Source organism: Corylus avellana, chromosome ca10 (assembly GCF_901000735.1).
Source record: "Corylus avellana chromosome ca10, CavTom2PMs-1.0".
Taxonomy (NCBI): domain Eukaryota; kingdom Viridiplantae; phylum Streptophyta; class Magnoliopsida; order Fagales; family Betulaceae; genus Corylus; species Corylus avellana.
The window spans coordinates 17,676,618-17,694,707 of NC_081550.1; the positions used below are offsets into that span (position 1 = coordinate 17,676,618).

Below are 18,090 nucleotides of genomic sequence, written 5' to 3' on the forward strand. Positions count from 1 at the left end.
TGAATTATTAGTTAAGTAGGATTATATATATATATATATATATATATATATATATATATATGATGTTGTTTTGTGTTTAAAATTTTAAATATATATAAAAATGTATAAAAATCTAGTAATAATATTGTATGTAGTATAATATTATTGCATTACTATTGTTTTGGTTTTTTTTTTTTTAAAAAAAAAGCGGTTAGTGGTTATTAAAGTTACTAATTGCTAACCGCTTAGGCGGTTACAGTTAGCGGTTTTAGCCAATAACCACTTTTTCACCCCTATAAATTTCCTTTTCACACGGGTCAAAACAATTTAATTTTCTCTAACTCGTCTCTAAAAATATGTGAAAAATATATATTTTTTTTATGAGAAAATATTGTTGCATGTCAATAATTTGCCTATATTTTTTTCATATTTTCTTACATATTTAATAGATCAACCATGAAATTTGTGGGTCTACATAAGTTTACAAATCCAATAGTTGGTTTGTACGTAAGATGAGATGAGAAAAATATGAAGAAAAAAAAAATGTATTGAAACCAATTATTTCTCATTTTTTATGAATTCCATTAAAAAATTATTCTAAACCAATTTAGAGGAAAATTATGTCCCTGTTATTTCTATGCCTAAGCCGGGTCCATGAATCATTAATCGACAGGCATAGCCTAGAAGACTGATCAATCCAAGTTGTGTGAGGGCAATGGGCATCAAGATGACGGATCCGGATCCCCTCCTATTAGTGAGAAAATTAGAGATTCTCAAATTGTTCATTATAGCCGTCCATTTTCATCTAACAGCCCATACCACACCACGTGTCCCACTCAAATTTAAATAATAAAATATTAATTAACTTTTTAAAAGAAAATTAAAATTAAAATCAAATAATTAAAAAACTAGGGTGGCTGGCCACCCCAGCTGAGTTCTGCCACCCCCTAAGGCCAAACCCATAAAAAATATTTTTTGAGGTTGGTTCTAAGGGGTGACCGAACCACTCCCTCGGGCCATGAAGCCACCTCCAACCAGCCATTAGGGATGGCTTTCAACCACCTCCACCCCCAATTTTTTAATTATTTGATTTTAACTTTTTTTATTATTTTTATTTTTATTCTCTTTTTAAAAGTTAATTAATATTTTATTATTTAAATTTGAGTGAAATACGTAGTGTAATGTGGGCTGTTTGATGAAAATCAACAGCTAGGATGCACAATTGGAAGATCTCCGATTTATTTTCCAGGGAGGGGATCCTGATCCCAAGATGACATGGAAGAACACGTGGCAAAGCTTTGAAAAATATGCAACGTGTCAAAAAAGGGTTGGGTCAACAGCACACAAGTAGTTTTTATTTGACTGTTACAGACATTATCCACCAGTTCCTCGCCACGTGTTGAGAGCCTCAACTCCACCTAACGACCACCCGTTTCGGATTCCCTTACCCTTACTCTGCCAGAAAGACGAAAAGGCGCCCAAATTCGAGTGCGCAATCTAGTCAACGGTTGGGAGTCATTTTTAATTCCACACGTGTACGACTGCGATGAGTGTAACCGTGACTTCTGATCATGCGGATTCATACAAATTTTATATTCCCCTCCGAGAAAAGATCGAGTGCTCCTCAGACACAATATCCATCTTCCTCTCTGTGACCCATTTTTCTTCTCTGAAAATTCGCCGCCAGTGCGGATTCGCCTGAAAATTCGTAGCCTCCGACCGGAGATAACCGTCTGGTCAGTTTCTCGGTCATCTTCGAAGGTACTGATCGTCAAATTCTCTATTTCTAGGGTTATGGCATTTCTGTTACTCGTACTTGTTGAGGTTGAAAATTCACGTCTAGTTTTTTGAATTGCATGCCTTTTTGCTTTTTCTTAGTGAAAACTGGAATTTTCTTTTAGTATCTGATTTTGAGAATGAATTGTACGAGGTTTTTAATACAATGATCGTTTTTTATTTTTTTGGTGTTATTCTTTTGGGCTTTGCGTGGTTGGGATTTCCGTCCACTAAAGGGGTGAGTCTCTTTTGCAGATGATTGTTTGAATGAATAGTAGAGTCCGTACAAACTTCATCGAGAAGTAAAGAATATGTAGTGAAAGCGAAAGTGCAAGCACAATTTCACAAAGCATTCCTTTTCACTTGGAAGCAGACCAAGCAAAATGGTATCCTTCTTCATTCTTATGTTCGAACTTTTCCCAGTAGCCTTTTATGAAAAAAAAAAAAAAAAAAACTTGTGCTGTCGGAAATGTTAAATTGTGGTAGGGTTTTGGGTTTCTTCATATGTTAATTTGTATTTACTTGGACTTACATTATCGAATCCGTTTTTGTTGAATTTCTTGTTACGTGTGTTAAAGATCACACATTCTAAATCTTGTCAATTTTATGAGTGTATATGTTATATATATATTACTGCTTGGGTTGAATGTTTTTCCAAGTTAAAATTTATGTTCATGGTTGAAGTTAGAAAATTGATTGGAGACTTTTCTTTTGAAGGTTGTTTAAATTTTCTGTTGAAAATTGTCCATATGTTCTTGATTATTTCTATGTTGGAACTTTTCCCAGTTGCTCTCTTTTTTTGTTTTATTTTAATTGGGTGGTTGGAAATGGCGAATTGTAGTTGAAATTGCTATTTGGGTTTCTCATTACGTGTGTTAAAAGTTAGACAATTTTGTGAATACACACATACAAACGTATGCGCGTGTGCAAGTGTGTGTTATAATTTACCACTTGGATTGGATGAATTTTTGTTATGGTTGAGATTGGAAAATTGATTGCGTACTTTTCTTTTGAAGGTTGTTTAAATTTTAGCTATGGTTAAAACTTGAAACAGCATTGCACAATATATGGAATGCAGTGGTTCATGGACAGTGAGAGTGTGGCCTTCTAGGAGTGTTTCACCCTTTCATTTTTGGTTGCTAGATTGTTATTAGTTACGTCTTTGTCTAGGCACTCTCTCAACTTTGATTATCTTCTTCTTATTATTCTAGTTTACTTTAGTTTATGAGTACTAAGGCTTCGGAAAATGGTTTGCTTGGAGGCTAAAAAATGTATTCTTCTTTGATGGTTGGATCAGATTTTGGCAAGTGTATAAAAGACGTAAGAACATATTTGTTTGTGAGGGGAACTTTTTTCAGTGTATACACAGGGTGAACTTTTTGGATGAAAGTAGCATTGCTCTGAACTTCAGTTTGCACTAAGCTTTTGTTTTACTTGTGTTTCTCTATTTTTTTAATAAATAATAATATCTTATCAAATAAAAAGAAAATGTAGTTGAGAAGAGATATGCAAAGAAAAAGCATGGTTGTGCCGATATATTGCTCTTTCGTGACGTTGGAGTACTGTATACAATGTGAAATGTTGGTGTATTATGAGAGGGTGTTGCTTAGGAGGTTATCACATATCTTCTTGTTTATCAGCTTATGTTTCTATAAAAGTAGATATTTGTCATGTTATGTGGTACTTATTCTTCAGGGAGAGCTCAAGATGTAATTTTTGGGGCTTTTGTATTTGATGTACTGTGGAATAAAATGACTGTTCTTCCAATTCTTTATTGAGAAAACATGAGGTGTTGGATGCATTTTTTTCTTTGTATTTTTTGAATTAAAGACTACGCAAATATCACCTTTAACATCTTTTGTTGGAGTAAAGGTATTATGTGGTTTCTTTTTTGTTGTCATTTATCTAAGACAATGAAAATATTAACATTTCAATTTTAAGAAGGCAAGTATAATTATATTATAATCATTTGGGAAAGGAAATATATATGTTTGTGTGTGTGTGCGCGTGTGTGTTAGGGAGTTAAGTTCTGGGAAAAATGAAACTTGTGAATGAAGAGTGTGCGTGTTTTTGTATTAGAGTCAACTGTTGAATAATTGATTCTGCCAATCTTTCCAGAACAAGGGTTTTTGGATGGCGAAGGGTGTTGGACACGTAAATGATGGAGACTCAACATTTGATAATACTTCAAGAATTGAATCGAAGCGATCTCACCAATGGTTTGTTGATGCTGGTGAAACAGAGCTGTTCCCTAACAAGAAGCAGGTAGTGCAAGCTTCAAACAGCAAATCAAGTTCAGGAGTGTCAAATGCAAGTATTCCTTCTTGGGAGAATGCTTCCGGTTTTCATTCAATGCCAGGCCAGTTCATCAACCGCTTATTTGGATCTGAAACAGCAAGCCCTGTCAACTTTGTTGAAAGGAATATGTCTCCTGTTGGAACAGAGAATTTGAATGTGAGAAGAAAGGGTATGGATGACCAATTTGGAGAAGATGCATCCATTGGTTTGTCCATATCTCCTCATGCTATGGAAGATCCTGAAACGTGTCTCACCTATGGTGGAATAAGAAAAGTTAAAGTCAATGAAGTCAAGGATTATGACAATGGTATACATATTCCAAAGGGACATAGTTCTACTGGGGAACATATCAACCACTTGTCTTCAGGACAAGCCTATAACAGAGAAAGTGAGGCTGATTTTACATCAATAGGTCAGTCCTATAACCAGGATGACAGTGTTACTTTAATGGGCCACACCTACAACAGGGGAGATGCCAATATAAGATCAACAGGTCCCACCTATGGCAGTGGAGATGGCAATTCAATATCAATGGGTGGTGACACCTACAGTAAGGGGGAAGGTAATGTAATTTCTTTTGGTGGGTTTCCTGATGAACAAGATATTATCCCTGTGGGCAGGCCCGTAAGTGGCGGCTACGATCTATTATACAATCCGTCTTCAGAACAAACATCAGACACTGCCTGCGAGAAAGAGTCAGACGCATCAAATGCCAATGCAGTTCTTTGTGCCACTCAGGTAGCTAAATCAAGACCTGAATCTGTTTCCAAGAATAAGTCGGAATTTAAAACATCAAGGAAAGAAGCTCCAAACAGCTTCCCCTCCAATGTTAGAAGCTTGATATCAACCGGCATGCTTGATGGGGTTCCTGTAAAGTATGTTTCCTTGGCACGGGAGGTAAATTCCAGCTTTTTCTTGTACGTTTCTTCAGACTTCAGTAGCCATTGCACTTGAATGACTGGTAATTATATTTCTGCATTTAACAAGGAGCTTCGTGGAATTATAAAAGGTTCTGGCTATCTTTGTGGGTGTCAGTCATGTAATTATTCCAAGGTAAGTCATCTATGGTTTCTAACTTTGTGCCGTAAAATAGCGATAGAGCTAACTGATGAATCTTATCTGTTCTGTTTAAGGCGCTGAATGCTTATGAATTTGAGCGCCATGCTGGTTGTAAAACAAAACATCCGAACAATCACATATATTTTGAGAATGGAAAGACTATCTATCAGATTGTACAAGAGTTAAGAAGCACACCCGAGAGTTTATTGTTCGATGCAATTCAAACTGTTTTTGGTGCACCAATTAATCAGAAATCCTTTCGCATTTGGAAAGGTAAAAAATTTGTCCATTACAACAATTTTTTTTTGGCTCTTTTTTCTTTTTTCCCCCTACTTAATTTCTGTAAGTGTTGATTATTTTTGTTTCTTATTTTTTTCAGAATCATTTCAAGCGGCAACTCGCGAGCTTCAGCGTATATATGGAAAGGAAGAACTGAATCTATAGGTGCTAGGTGAGCCTTAATCAGATTGTAAGATAGCCTCGACAAGTATTATGTGCACAGAAACTAGTACTACTGCTTTTGTAAATTATGTATTCTGTTTCTTGTACGGAATAACGGATAGTTTTTGTTATTTAGGTGCACAATTATGTGTAAATTTGAAACTGTGCTCATCCATTAAGATCAGCATCTTTCCAATGGTAGTGTTATTATGTTGTGGGAAGCTGGTGCCTTCAATCACCTCATTAAGGAAACTGTTTCCAGTTGTGCAGGTGGCGGGTAAACCTCTTCAGTAGTAAAATTTCCAGCTCATCATGTTTAGTTTCGTTAGAGGAAGGTTAAATTGTTTGCTTTGCTTTTTTCTAGCTTTATGAGAAACATAAAATCAGTCTCAATCTCATGTTGGTGATGAATTAGGATACACTTCCTTGATGCTCTACCTGATGGTGGATCATGTTTTCTAGATGCTCCTATACCAACACATTTAAAACTCCAACAAGGGTGTCTTTAGGGATGGAAGGAATTACAAAAAGTGCATATTTTCCATAGGTGAACCCTAAGGCACCATTCGTGTGTTGGGTTCAAGTCGTATCCAGACAAGACATGAGTATAAGGCTATATAGACCAACTTTAATCCTACCCATTTATTTAAACTAGTCCGACCTCTCAATTTTATTATGCTAATTATGTTGGGTTCGTATAGGGCGTGTGGATCGTTTCAAAAATTGTGAACTTCAAATGTTACGTGTTAGTCGAAGCATAGATATAAAATTATATAAATCAACTATAACTTAACTTATTTAATTAAATAGGTCACATTTCTTAATCTTAACACTCTAATCTCGCGTTAAGTTAGTATCGAGTTTGCAAGTTATGACAATAAATTGTCAACCCTAGTTGCTGCACCACTGTATTGGAAATGATCTAAAATGGTTGAATAATACTAGTACTAAAATTGATATACAACTCTATAATTTGTTAACCTGTGTTAAAATATAATTAGAATTATGTCAGCCAAAAAAAAAATAATAATATTAATGATAAGTTATAAAAAAGTTGTATCTCTTAACATTTTTCAAGGGATTATATGGCACATACTAATATTATTACAAAGCTACTTTTTTTTATTATTATTATTTTTATTTTCCAATTATGGTCGTCTTTCAAGAAAGGAACTCGATTTTCAAGGGGCAAATTTACTCATCTAAAAAAAACACCCATCTGTCTACATTACAAACTACATTTACTTTAAACTGTTCATGTCCCAATCAAAAGAAAGAAACGGGCGAGAAAACAAATAAATGTGTTGTTTGCCACAAGATACACATCCAACGTTAGCCACAAAAATAAAACTCAAATAATAAGAAACTACCTTTCACACACTAAACAAGTTTGAAAAGAATGAGTCAGAAAAATTACAAGCACCCATCACATTGTTATCACAATTAGTTTTTGTTTCCCCTTTTTCCCTTTCCAGAAAAGTGTCACCTCCATTATGTGTGCTCAAATAACTAGTTCTTAAGAGCCACAGCAAGCCGACTTTTGGGCAGCTTGGCCAGCTCCAGCTCCTTGATCTGCTTGATTGATCTTGATGGTTGTAGGCTGCAATGACAGAAAGATATTAACATTTTCAAAAATTGATACCTGATACCATAGTGTGATCTGTAATAATATAATCGCCCTACTCTTTCTTCATTTGTGTTCAAGATAAGGCAGGAATTTATTTACCTCAGCCCTAGAGTCGGTGTCTGCAAGCCTCTGCTTTATATCCCTTGCTATCGAAAAGAAAACTTGCTCCACATTTAGATTTGTCTTTGCACTCTGCAATGGAGAATAGATTTCAGTACCTGCTATACCGATTCGCCACCTTCTATAATCACTAAGCATTACTTACAGTTTCAAAGAATTTGATACCATACTCATCAGCAAGTGCTTGGCCCTTGGAGGTAGGCACAGCCTAACAAAAAATGAATATTAAGAAGAAAAAAAAGATGATTAGGTCAGGTGCAAACACTGATCGACAACTGCATGTGTGTGTGTGTGTGTGTGTGTGTGTGAGAGAGAGAGAGAGAGAGAGAGAGAGGAACAAGGAAGGAACTGGAAGAATAATTAATTCCAGATATTAATCAAAGTAAGTTTTTTCTCTTTTCAGCCTACAGCAAAATAGGTTTCATGCGATAGGAATCATGCATAAAGGAACATACCCTCTTGCTTTCATCCATGTCTGCTTTATTGCCAACCAGTATCTTGTTAACATTATCTGAAGCATGTTGTTCAATGTTGCGAATCCAATTTCTAATGTCTGAAAAAAGTGAGAAGCCAGATCTATGAGAAAGCAGAAGAAATCCATAAATGAAGTTATGTCAAATCAGTGCAGATTCTCAACCATCCACCTCAGTGGGACTAGATAATGTACATCAAAAAGGCATCTCCAATAATCCAAATCTTTAACCAACGTGGGCGTGCATGAGAGAGAGAGAGAGAGAGAGAGAGAGTGGCAAATGACGTAGACGTTGCACCATAATTTTAAGTGTGACTAGGATTTTGGTTCAACTTTCAAGAATTACGAGTCAATTAGTAAGTCTACTCATTTTGAGATACAAGGGTTTGGAAGGATAAATATGTTATGTTCTAGCAGAGCCTCATTATACATTCTTTAATAAAATAGACTTTGTTTCATTGTTTTGTCTTCTTCCGGTGGATTTCAAGGAATTCAACAAAGAAGACTTCATCTCTTCCTCTTCCTTCTACAACGTCATTATGAGAGATAGAAAGGGAAAAAAACATACTGTTGAAAGATGATTCATCAGTCACATCATAGACCAGCAAAATGCCCATCGCTCCACGATAGTAAGCTGGAAATGAAAAAGAAAAATAATAATAAAAAAAAAATGAATAACTAGGGAAATAATCTGCAAAAGTAATCTAATACAAGTAATTTTCGGCAGTACAAAACAAAGTATGAGAAAACAGCAATACAAGAATTTACCATCTGACCTCCTAGTGTAAGTGTCAAAACGATTGTGTTAATGCTTCTAAAAGACCAACCTAAATCATTGGATGATTCTAGAAATTTCATCTACCATACATCAAGTAAATGGGTCTACTTGGTGGAGGCCACCGGAAACCCTTAGAAGGTTCCATGGGGGTATATGGTAAATATACAATTAGGAATTCTGAAAATAAAAAGGCATAAAATAAGGGGATAACTCTAGCAATTTGTTTGGTACATCTCCTCAGAGCTGCAGACAAGACAAGAGACGATCTATCTGCCTCAACTTGGGTTGGGCAACAAGATGTTAGAGCTCGGTCCCAGCTTGAATTGAACAACACAGTATCAACTCGAGCTCAGTTCACAAGCTTAAAAGCAACTACTAAATTAATGGGCCACTCTGGGAGTCATTCAACAATTTTATTCTATTATGATAACCATAGGTACAGACATGCCATGCGGTGGACCCAAGTTTACAGCTAACATGTTACAGAGAGCAACATCTCTTTTGTGTTTATTTTAAATATGAGACATGGGTACCAATCTTTTGATTACATTTAGTCATATATTAAACCGACGTGTTAAAATTAATCGCATCACCAGAGTCACACTTTAGAAGACACGGTATTTAAGAGCAACTGTCTTCACCTGTATGCTGTTTCTTACCAGGCTATGTAGCCTGTTCACAAGTGACCAGATCCACCATACTATCTATATTTCTGCAATATAAAAATGCCTACATCTACAAAGATCAAAAAAGATACCAGTTGTGATTGTTCGGAACCGCTCCTGACCAGCTGTGTCCCAAATTTGTAGCTTGATCCGTTTTCCATCAAGCTCAATCGTTCTTATCTTAAAATCAATGCTGCAAAGAGAAGAATAACATAGTGAGAGTGGTGAAATTTTTCAAGAACCCAACACTAAATACAGCAGTTCAACTCCAATGTTCAAAGAATGCACACCCAATGGTGGTGATAAAACTTGTGGTGAAGGAACCATCTGAGAAGCGTAAAAGAAGGCAACTCTTACCCACACCTGCAAAAGTAAATAACAAGAATCATCAAACCCCCTTGGTCAAATCTTTACGTGCATGCATTACTAGTCCACAAATTATTTTAATGAGATTATCATTTTCATTGCACAAAATAGATTTTCTAGTTATGGGTAGGGTTAATTGAAAATACTAAAAAATTGCTGATATGCTTTCCAGAAGTACACGAAAAAACAAATTGAGATATCGCCCAGTACTGAGTGTAGCCCAATGAGAATATCAGTATAGCATGAAGCAAGTTACCATACCAATTAACAAATCATAAGATCTCCAGCTTCAACTCAACTAGATAGCATAACCATCTCCATAAAAATGTAAAGTTTCCATATGCTATAAGCTCACAATTTTGCGATCCTTGTTACTACTAATATTTGTATTATAATGATAAAAATTGCTAACTACCCTCAGAAGGGCAATGACCTAAGTAGAAAAGTTCTATTTTTAGTATGCTTAATAAAAGATCAAAGTTTTTAGTACACACAAGAATAAAAGTTTCAATGGAAAGTTATTTCAAACGCAGGAAAAACTCAGCAGCATAACCCACTTCAGAATTCTCTCTCAGCTAGTAGTTAGATCACTACTTTAAAAGCACTTAATTTGCCCAAATATCATGAAGAAATTTGACTTCACGCTAAAGCTTTCTATTGACTCTCTCTCACACACACACTGACACACACACAGCAGAGAAGAGAAGAGGACAAAAACAAAACGACCACCACCAACAACAACAAAAAAGAGACCTAAGGATATACCAAAGGCCAGAAGGGGACTTTAAAAATTCTGGTGACTGATCACAAGTAGGTGGGGGCAAGGCTTTGTTAATTTAAGTTCACATGAAAGGTACACAATAAATTGAAAAACAACAACAACAAAAATATTGTTGAATTAGTACATTCTCGTGAAGCCACTGATTCCCAAATATATGACTCGCATAACATTAAAGTTATCTAGCACCAGAGCCAATATAAGCCTCAGGGACCTCATATAAATATTTAATTAAAACTTGATGCTTAATGTAATATAGATCAACATAGCAACACAGCAGATAGCTCCAAATAGCTACACTAGATCAACAGAATGTTGATTCCATTGCAATATTTATATGCAACAGTCAGGAAACCAGCAAACACTTAGATGAATAAATAAACAAATAAATTTTAGTTTTACAACCTTAATCCAATGACTAATCCATTCAAAATCAGGTCCTAGCACAAAGGAGATAGAACTAATGAACAGAAACATGATCAATATATTATATTGTGGTGAACAATACCATTTACAACTTTGGCTACTGTATTTTTAAATTTTTCCTCTTAGTCAGGTCAGTTAAGAGCCAACCCACATCCTGTGATTTTATGATAAAGAAAAAAGTGTTTTTTTAATTTTTTTTTTTTGGTGTGTGTGTTGGTGGAGTTCCAAATTTTGACCCTTTATTATATATCCATTAAAAAATAACAAAATAAGAATAGTAAGTTCCAAATTTAAATATCTCCCTCTCTCTACCTATCTAGCCCGTCTATATATAGCTACAAGGCTTTTGAGTTGTAAGAAACTGCATCAATTCTCCGCTAAACCCACCATCCACTCCTCAAGGCATAACCCACCAGCATCCTCCATCACCTTCTTTAATCTTCTGCCAACAGCTCAAGCTAGGAATGATGCTAACTCACCCACTCCACCCACGGTTTTAGAAGCAAGTTGATCTTTCTCTCTCTTTCACTTGCCCCATCTTCTATTGACCCTTTCTTCTAAATCTTGATTTTGGGATTGTGATAATGAGTGTGTGTTAATATTTGGGTTAGATTTGGAGGTTGGATTGTGGAGGATGGATTTGAAGTTAGATCATGGGTTCCAATACCCATGACCGAATGGTGCTTTGGTGAAATTTTTGTGCGGTAATGTTTGAGATTGAGTTCATGTGGAAGTGGTATGAGTAGGTGTAATTGGTAGTTTGGAGAAGTTGCTTCGATGTTGTGGGAGGGGGATGAGATAATAAAATGGAATCGGAGAGAACTTACAAAAGGGATAATGCACGGGTATGGAAGTGAGCTCCAAGGCCTAAACTATCAAATGGGTACAGGCTCAATACTTTGCATCTCCTTACATTCCACTGAATCCACTTGATTGAAGTTATGTGAGAGGGCTGTTTTAGAATTGTTTGAAGTTGAAAAGGGTGATTTCTGTTAGGTGGACTTGGCGTGTGAGTTGCGGTGCATGAGGGAGGTAGTAGTGCGACTAACTGAGGTCAGGAGGTATCCCACTAGGGAACAGTGGAAGTGGGGAGAGAGGTAGAGAGATTAATTTTTTATTTTTATGCGTATTTTCTCCCATTGGGGCCAATTACTTGTTCAAAAAATAAAAAAATTGGGCATATGCGACATCATTTAACAAATTTCTCTTTTTTTTCTTTTCTTTTCTTTTTTTTTTTTTTTTTCATTTAGTGATCTAATAATGGATTTAGATGGAAAGGTAACATTGACAACAAATCAAAACTTCAAGGACTAAATTGACCAAATTCTGACTTACGTGACAAAATGCACACACTTCTCATCTCACTCCTTACCCCCACTCAACAAGCAACAAAAAAGCAATCATCTTAAACATATATGAACGAAGAAAGAATAAAAAAAAAAAAAGTAAGAATCTTAATACTAACACATCATTTATGCATAATTGGAGTAAAAAAAACATAAAACAGTCAGAATATTATAGACCCAGTCACTGCCAAAACATATCAAGCAAGATTACACATAGTAACAACATGGAAAAACGCTACATGTCATATTTTTTAAGCCTGAACACTTCAGAAGTTCAGGAAAAAAAAAAAAAACTATGGAGAGTTGAAGCATTTTGAAAACTAATATGATCATTTGGAGAGTTCAACTTCACATCAAATTAATCCATCAAAACTTAGATACACAACCGCGCAGCCATTTCTCAAAATGAAACAAAGTTGAGAATCCAATGTAGCAATTCCTACATATAAATTCACGGGATTCGTTTTCGAATTGATACTTCCAACCCCTAATAGCTCAAAAATCAGGTCAGAGCACGTTTAACCCTCAATCAAACTAGATCCACACAAATACTAAATCACAATGCCTAGAAAACCCAAACAAAACCAAAACTCTCAAATTCCAAAATCAACAAGTCATATACGGAGCAAATCAAACCAAACCAAACCACAGGCAACCTACAATGCAGAAAAAAATAAAAAATAAAAAATAATCTTCCCGAGCCCAGCAACCCTCCCTAGGTTCTACACACGTAATGATCCGCTTGGTTCACGGGAAAATGAGAGAGAAAATAAAGGAAAAATGCTCTAGAAACCGTACCGCTGTCGCCGATCAGTAGGAGCTTTATGAGGTAATCGTAATCGGCCCGAGCCCTTGCCGGTGGAGCAGCCATAGGAATATCAATTAAAACTTAAGTTTAACAAATCAAAAACCTCCCCCACAAATAATTAACCTCTCTGCAAGCAAAGAGCAAAAATTTAAAAAATCAAATAAAATAAAAAATGCAATGAGAAATTGAAGAAAGAACAAAATTAGCAAGAACAAATACCAGATCGGAAAGTTAGAGAGCGAGAGAGAGAGGAAGTGGGAGAGAGAGGTATCCGAGAGGTCAGAAGTGAAACTGCAGAGATTTTGAGAGAGAGAGAGTGGTTTTTGGTTATTTTTACCTTCAAAGCTCCTCCGACTATGGTGGGTGCGTCGCTAATATGCGCACTCTTCCTCGCCTTTTCACCTTTTCGCCGCGTGCGCTATCCCCTCCCCAGCGCACGTTAGCCCCCACCAATCACAGACTTGGGGAGTTTTCTCATTTTCCCAAGTGTCATTTTCTGAATGGTAGCGTTAGATATATTGCAGATGATCATGACTGTAGGAGATTGTGAAGCTGGGTGTAATGTATGTATGAGCTGGCATCCTAATCATCACTAAATAGATCCCTCTTTGTCAAAGCGTGAAGTTACAACTGTCAGATGGGGTATGGGAAGCAAACGAAAAACACACCCAATGTATGCTGGCTGCATGCAATCAGAGCCGCCCAAACCAATTATCATCACCGGAAATCGGTTTTTTAATAGAGCACATTTTCAGTGTATAACATGCATAGCCTAATATGTGTGTTAATCAATTATTATGTTTGAAACCAAAGATTAAGATATGATCGCAGGGTTATGAATGCAGGTGGGCCCACATCATGGAGATGAGAAGAGATTGTTTCAAAGACTGGGACAACTTTGACCAGGTTGGCCAACGGGTCATATTGAATATAAATGTTTTTTCTGACAAAGCTAAGACGTGGTCTGAGCTACCGAGTCCCTTGCAACCGATTTATTTTTCTTTTTTGATAACGAACTTAAATTAATATTGGGAGTTTTATTTCATAATTTAGATTAACTCTAGCATATCTTCAACGTAGAGAGAAAATCACTCAAAACGGTATGAAACAGAGTTCAACTAAGGTAGGCTCATCTTTTCCCTCTACGCTTGTCTCATTTGACCAATTGCACTCGTCCGCCTCACCATCATCGGACAAGACTTAATCATCAGGATTCATCATCAAGAAGACGAGTACTTGTGTCATGTGTTCAAGGGTTATCACGATCAATGATGTTCTTGTCTCAGTAGATCGAGTGACGGCAACTGATGAGACATCTTACATTACTGTATCATAGTGTTATATCGAACTACCAACGTTTGAAAGAAATGACAACATGTGAGCGCCACCATCGCACAATAAAGCCACTTGTTGGGGACCCAGAAGGTTATTGATCAAATCCGAGGTCACACTTGCACAATAGACAATTGAACGATCATCATTGCCAATGAATTTATTGATTTGTTGGTGAGGAAGAGGAGACGAAAAATGGCTTACGAAAATAAAAAGGGTAATCCATTTTACGCCGATGAACGTTGTTGAAATCACTTATTGATAAATGCTAATTGCTTTAGTACCAAGACTTTTCCACTTAAAAACGCAACCCCTAAAAGAGATTCTAAACTTAAGATGCCATCACCCAATATACCAATATCAATATTGGACTCCAACACTTTGGATTGAGAAGATAATCTTTATTTATTTTTTTTTTATATATCTCTTCCTTTTTTGGAGCCCCTTTGTAATATAAAATTACCTAATCATCCCATATTAGGCAGGGAGAAACATAATAGATTAAATTACGTTATAAGTTTTAAAATCATTTCAGAAATATGGTTTTGCAACTTGCATAAATAACGTCAATCACCTCAAAAAGTTTAGTACAAAGTGTGCAAACTTTATAACAAAACATGCTAGGGAATATAACAAAACAAATCAATAATTTTCGAAATTTAAAATACCTATACAAACAATCCCATGAATTCTATTTTATTATTAACAAAATATAATTATTAGCAGCCAGATCTTTCCCTACTTGCTCGTCTCTTAAGAGGTGGTCATCAATGGGCGCAGGGACGAAACTAGCATTAAGTGTTTAGATGATAAAATTAAAAAATAAAAATTGAGGGGGTGGGGAGAGTAAAATTCTTTTTTTTTTTTTAAATAAAAAAAATATAAGAGTATTTTTTTAAAAAAAAAAAATTAGAAAAAACTAGCCCCTCAAGACACCATTTGGTTCCGCCCCTTAATGGGCATGCCCTAAACTACTCTCCTAGAAAATTTACTGAGGTTCATTCATCCCACATGCTATTATTAACCGCATCCCATAGATATCAGTTAAGGTGTATAAAACTCATGAGTAATACTACACATACTCTCACTCTCACACTCCCTAACGTGACGCGACTTTTAAAACTATCATTACGTCAAAATTCAATAATCATCTATTTCAAATTTAACGATGATTTTAAAAGTCACGTTAGAGAGTGTGAAAACAAAATGATCACTCAATAACATTTTAATTTTTTTTTATTAAAAATTAACACAATGAGGATATAGGAGGCCAGCATATCATTTTGTCCTAAGACCGACTATTGATTAAGGGGGCTTTGTGACTCTTCATCATTAAATAAACATTCAACTTGTGCAATATTTCTGCAATTATCTTTTCAGGATGCAACAAAAAAAGAAAAGAACATGAACAACAACAACAAAAAAAACTCCAAATTAACTGATCTTTTTTAACGATAACTAGTGTTGATATTGCTTCTGATTTTCTTATATCGTTATAAATGGTAACTTAAAGATGAGAGATTGTAACACCCATGAGATTGAATTTTATAAATAGTTTTTAAAGAAAGTCAAAATTAACATATCTTTTTGAAATGATAACTCAGATGATTACGACAACCGTCTCCACTTGCAAAAGATGATCCAAAAAGAAGAGAGTAGAGCAGGAGGAACTAGAAATGATATGTTTGATCAGGTAAACAGAGAGATAATGGTGACAGTTTAATTGATAATAAAATGTGGTGCGGTGCAATCTTATTGTATAAACCATGATTGGTGCAAATCCAACATTAAAAAAAAGAAGTATACTTTATTAAATGAGTTCATCGTCCATCTTGTAGTGGGTTTTTGCCTCTATGAGAAGATTATTTAACCAACCCTTAAGGTTGTCTATTAATAATTGTCATTTCTTCCATTGCTGTCTTATGTAGGGGGGGCATTGGTAAGTTGTGCCTTGAGGTTTTGAATCAGACACAATCCTCTTCATTTTGCCTGTTTTTTGGACCAAAATAAATTTTACTTAAATGGGCAAACAGTAATTGGTACTATGTAGCTCTGTCTTTCTTATGTGAATAGCAGGGAGCTTCTCATAGGATAAAATAAAAAATAAAAAAATTCGGGAAATTGAAAGTTAAATGAATATAAAGGTGAAATGGAGAGAATCAATTTCATGGTACGATTAGATTTTGTAGATATCATTTAAACTTTTAAATGATGTGATGCGAGCCATGGCCTCCATCTCCATGTATCTCTCTCTGTCTTTTCCAGTTACTTTCCATTGATACACACATCTTTCTTAGGTATCTACACAACATGTGCCGTGGCCCGGAAGAGAAAAAGTTTAAACGTCATTTTTTTGTCTTTCTTTTATATAATTTTTTTTTTAAAAAAAAAAAAAAATCATTGAATTTGTAGGATTTGCATGAGTAAAAGTGTGAATCGTACAAATTCAATAACTAATTTTTAAAGTGAAGAAAAATAACAAATAGTGTTGACTTAGATTGAGTTGTCAAAATCGATATCCGTAGGCGCTTCAAGAGTTGACCACAAGAAATCACCAATGGTAAATCACTCCAAATGCCATTAAGAAATCAAGGATAGATTGAAATTTGAGAGAGTTTTTATAGAGCTTAATTGTCTGAACAAGTTTTAGGTGGCCCACTCTTTTATTCGGGCAGGTAAGCAGTAGGCTTCATAAAAACTCTCTCATATTTACAGACTGTTGTTGATATATTTTACAAGTTAAATAAGGCTAAGATATTACTAGGGTTGTAAACAGTGATGGAGGAAGGGGGTGAAACAGTAACGGAGAAAGGGGGCGATTGGTAAAACTAATTTATAAGATTTTTTTGATTTTTTTTTTTTGCATATATGCCCCTAGTAACACAATTTATTGGCCATTGGCCTCTGCATATATTAAACTCTGCCTCCATTCCCGGTTGTAAACAAACTAACAACTCTATCTTAACTCATATAAAATTGATTTGAATTTAATCGTTTCTTAAATAAAACAAATTTGAACATGAACTTAGACTCTTTTGCTAAATAAGCCCAACTCATATAAGTTTTTGGTTCAAGTAGTATAAACTCGTATATTATTTATTTTTATTGTTTTTTATAATATATTTTTATAAGTTTGTAATAAGAATATTTAAAAAGATAACAAGGATTCTGACATAATTTGACTTGACTACTTTGTTTTTAAAAATAATTTTGGAATAACTTTTTGTTAAAGAAACCCTTTTGGACGTGGAAAAAATTACAAGGGAAAACAAGTAGCAAATTAAAAATATATAATTTTTTATTTTTTATTTAAAAATGCAAATTAATTGCAAATATTAAAAAAGCTAAGTAAATTGCATCCCACGTTCCCATTATAATTATAATCGACAAGTAGATGGAAAAAGGATGGGCCAGAAAGTTAATGCTCCAAGCATATGCTTAGAAGATCCTCTCCCCCACAAAAACATATGCTCCTTTAAAGCTCCTTAACCTTCCCTGCACTCATTCTCTTTGAGAAATCATCCATGGCCTTCATCTAGCTCTGTCAAGTGCTGCAGCTCCTTACATGGCATTTCCCATGGCATCAAGGGCATGCAGCGGCGACATCAACGGTGGTGATGAAGAAGAAGAAGATGATCATGGCACATGAATCGTGGCCGTTGAAGTTGCGGGACATGTTTGATCATCGTCGATCAGTTGGGCAACTAAAGACCCTTTGGCAGTGTATGTAGAATGAGATCATTGTGGTTCAAGTGAGAATGGAAAGAATCCTTTTAAGTTCTTTTCTTTTTATATCTTCGAAGCTAGCTTGGATGAATA

General features: G+C 35.3%; 2 protein-coding genes across 5 annotated transcripts; one reads left to right on the top strand and one right to left on the bottom strand.

Annotated features, from left to right (window-relative positions):
• The first annotated feature begins 1,592 nt into the window (after positions 1-1,592).
• Positions 1,593-5,749, top strand: LOC132163570 (uncharacterized). 3 transcript variants are annotated; one of them, XM_059573899.1, is made up of 6 exons: positions 1,593-1,803; positions 2,011-2,141; positions 3,874-4,950; positions 5,041-5,106; positions 5,187-5,385; positions 5,492-5,749. In XM_059573899.1, the coding sequence occupies exons 2-6, from the start codon at positions 2,139-2,141 to the stop codon at positions 5,554-5,556; spliced, it is 1,410 nt and encodes a 469-aa protein (XP_059429882.1). In that variant the 5' UTR covers positions 1,593-1,803; positions 2,011-2,138; the 3' UTR covers positions 5,557-5,749. The 3 variants fall into 3 exon arrangements, with proteins under 3 accessions (XP_059429882.1, XP_059429881.1, XP_059429884.1); XM_059573898.1 differs by having other exon boundaries at positions 1,593-1,740; XM_059573901.1 differs by having other exon boundaries at positions 1,593-1,715.
• A 1,007-nt stretch (positions 5,750-6,756) lies between these two features.
• Positions 6,757-13,363, bottom strand: LOC132163637 (ras-related protein RABE1c). Of its 2 annotated transcripts, none has more exons than XM_059574006.1 (9): positions 13,277-13,363; positions 12,930-13,066; positions 9,506-9,578; positions 9,308-9,408; positions 8,341-8,406; positions 7,756-7,853; positions 7,446-7,508; positions 7,280-7,372; positions 6,757-7,153 (listed from the first exon to the last, which is right to left on the bottom strand). In XM_059574006.1, the coding sequence occupies exons 2-9, from the start codon at positions 13,000-13,002 to the stop codon at positions 7,070-7,072; spliced, it is 651 nt and encodes a 216-aa protein (XP_059429989.1). In that variant the 5' UTR covers positions 13,003-13,066; positions 13,277-13,363; the 3' UTR covers positions 6,757-7,069. The 2 variants fall into 2 exon arrangements, with proteins under 2 accessions (XP_059429989.1, XP_059429988.1); XM_059574005.1 differs by having other exon boundaries at positions 13,159-13,305.
• Between the last annotated feature and the right edge of the window lie 4,727 nt (positions 13,364-18,090).

Coding starts and splice junctions, on each gene's coding strand:
- LOC132163570 (XM_059573899.1), top strand. Junction 4,951..5,040: donor ATGTTTCCTTGGCACGGGAG/GTAAATTCCAGC, acceptor GCATTTAACAAG/GAGCTTCGTGGAATTATAAA. Junction 5,107..5,186: donor AGTCATGTAATTATTCCAAG/GTAAGTCATCTA, acceptor GTTCTGTTTAAG/GCGCTGAATGCTTATGAATT.
- LOC132163637 (XM_059574006.1), bottom strand. CDS start 13,002: ATGGCTGCTCCACCGGCAAGGGCTCGGGCCGATTACGATTACCTCATA. Junction 9,409..9,505: donor AGTTTTATCACCACCATTGG/GTGTGCATTCTT, acceptor TTCTCTTTGCAG/CATTGATTTTAAGATAAGAA. Junction 7,154..7,279: donor ACACCGACTCTAGGGCTGAG/GTAAATAAATTC, acceptor CTGTCATTGCAG/CCTACAACCATCAAGATCAA.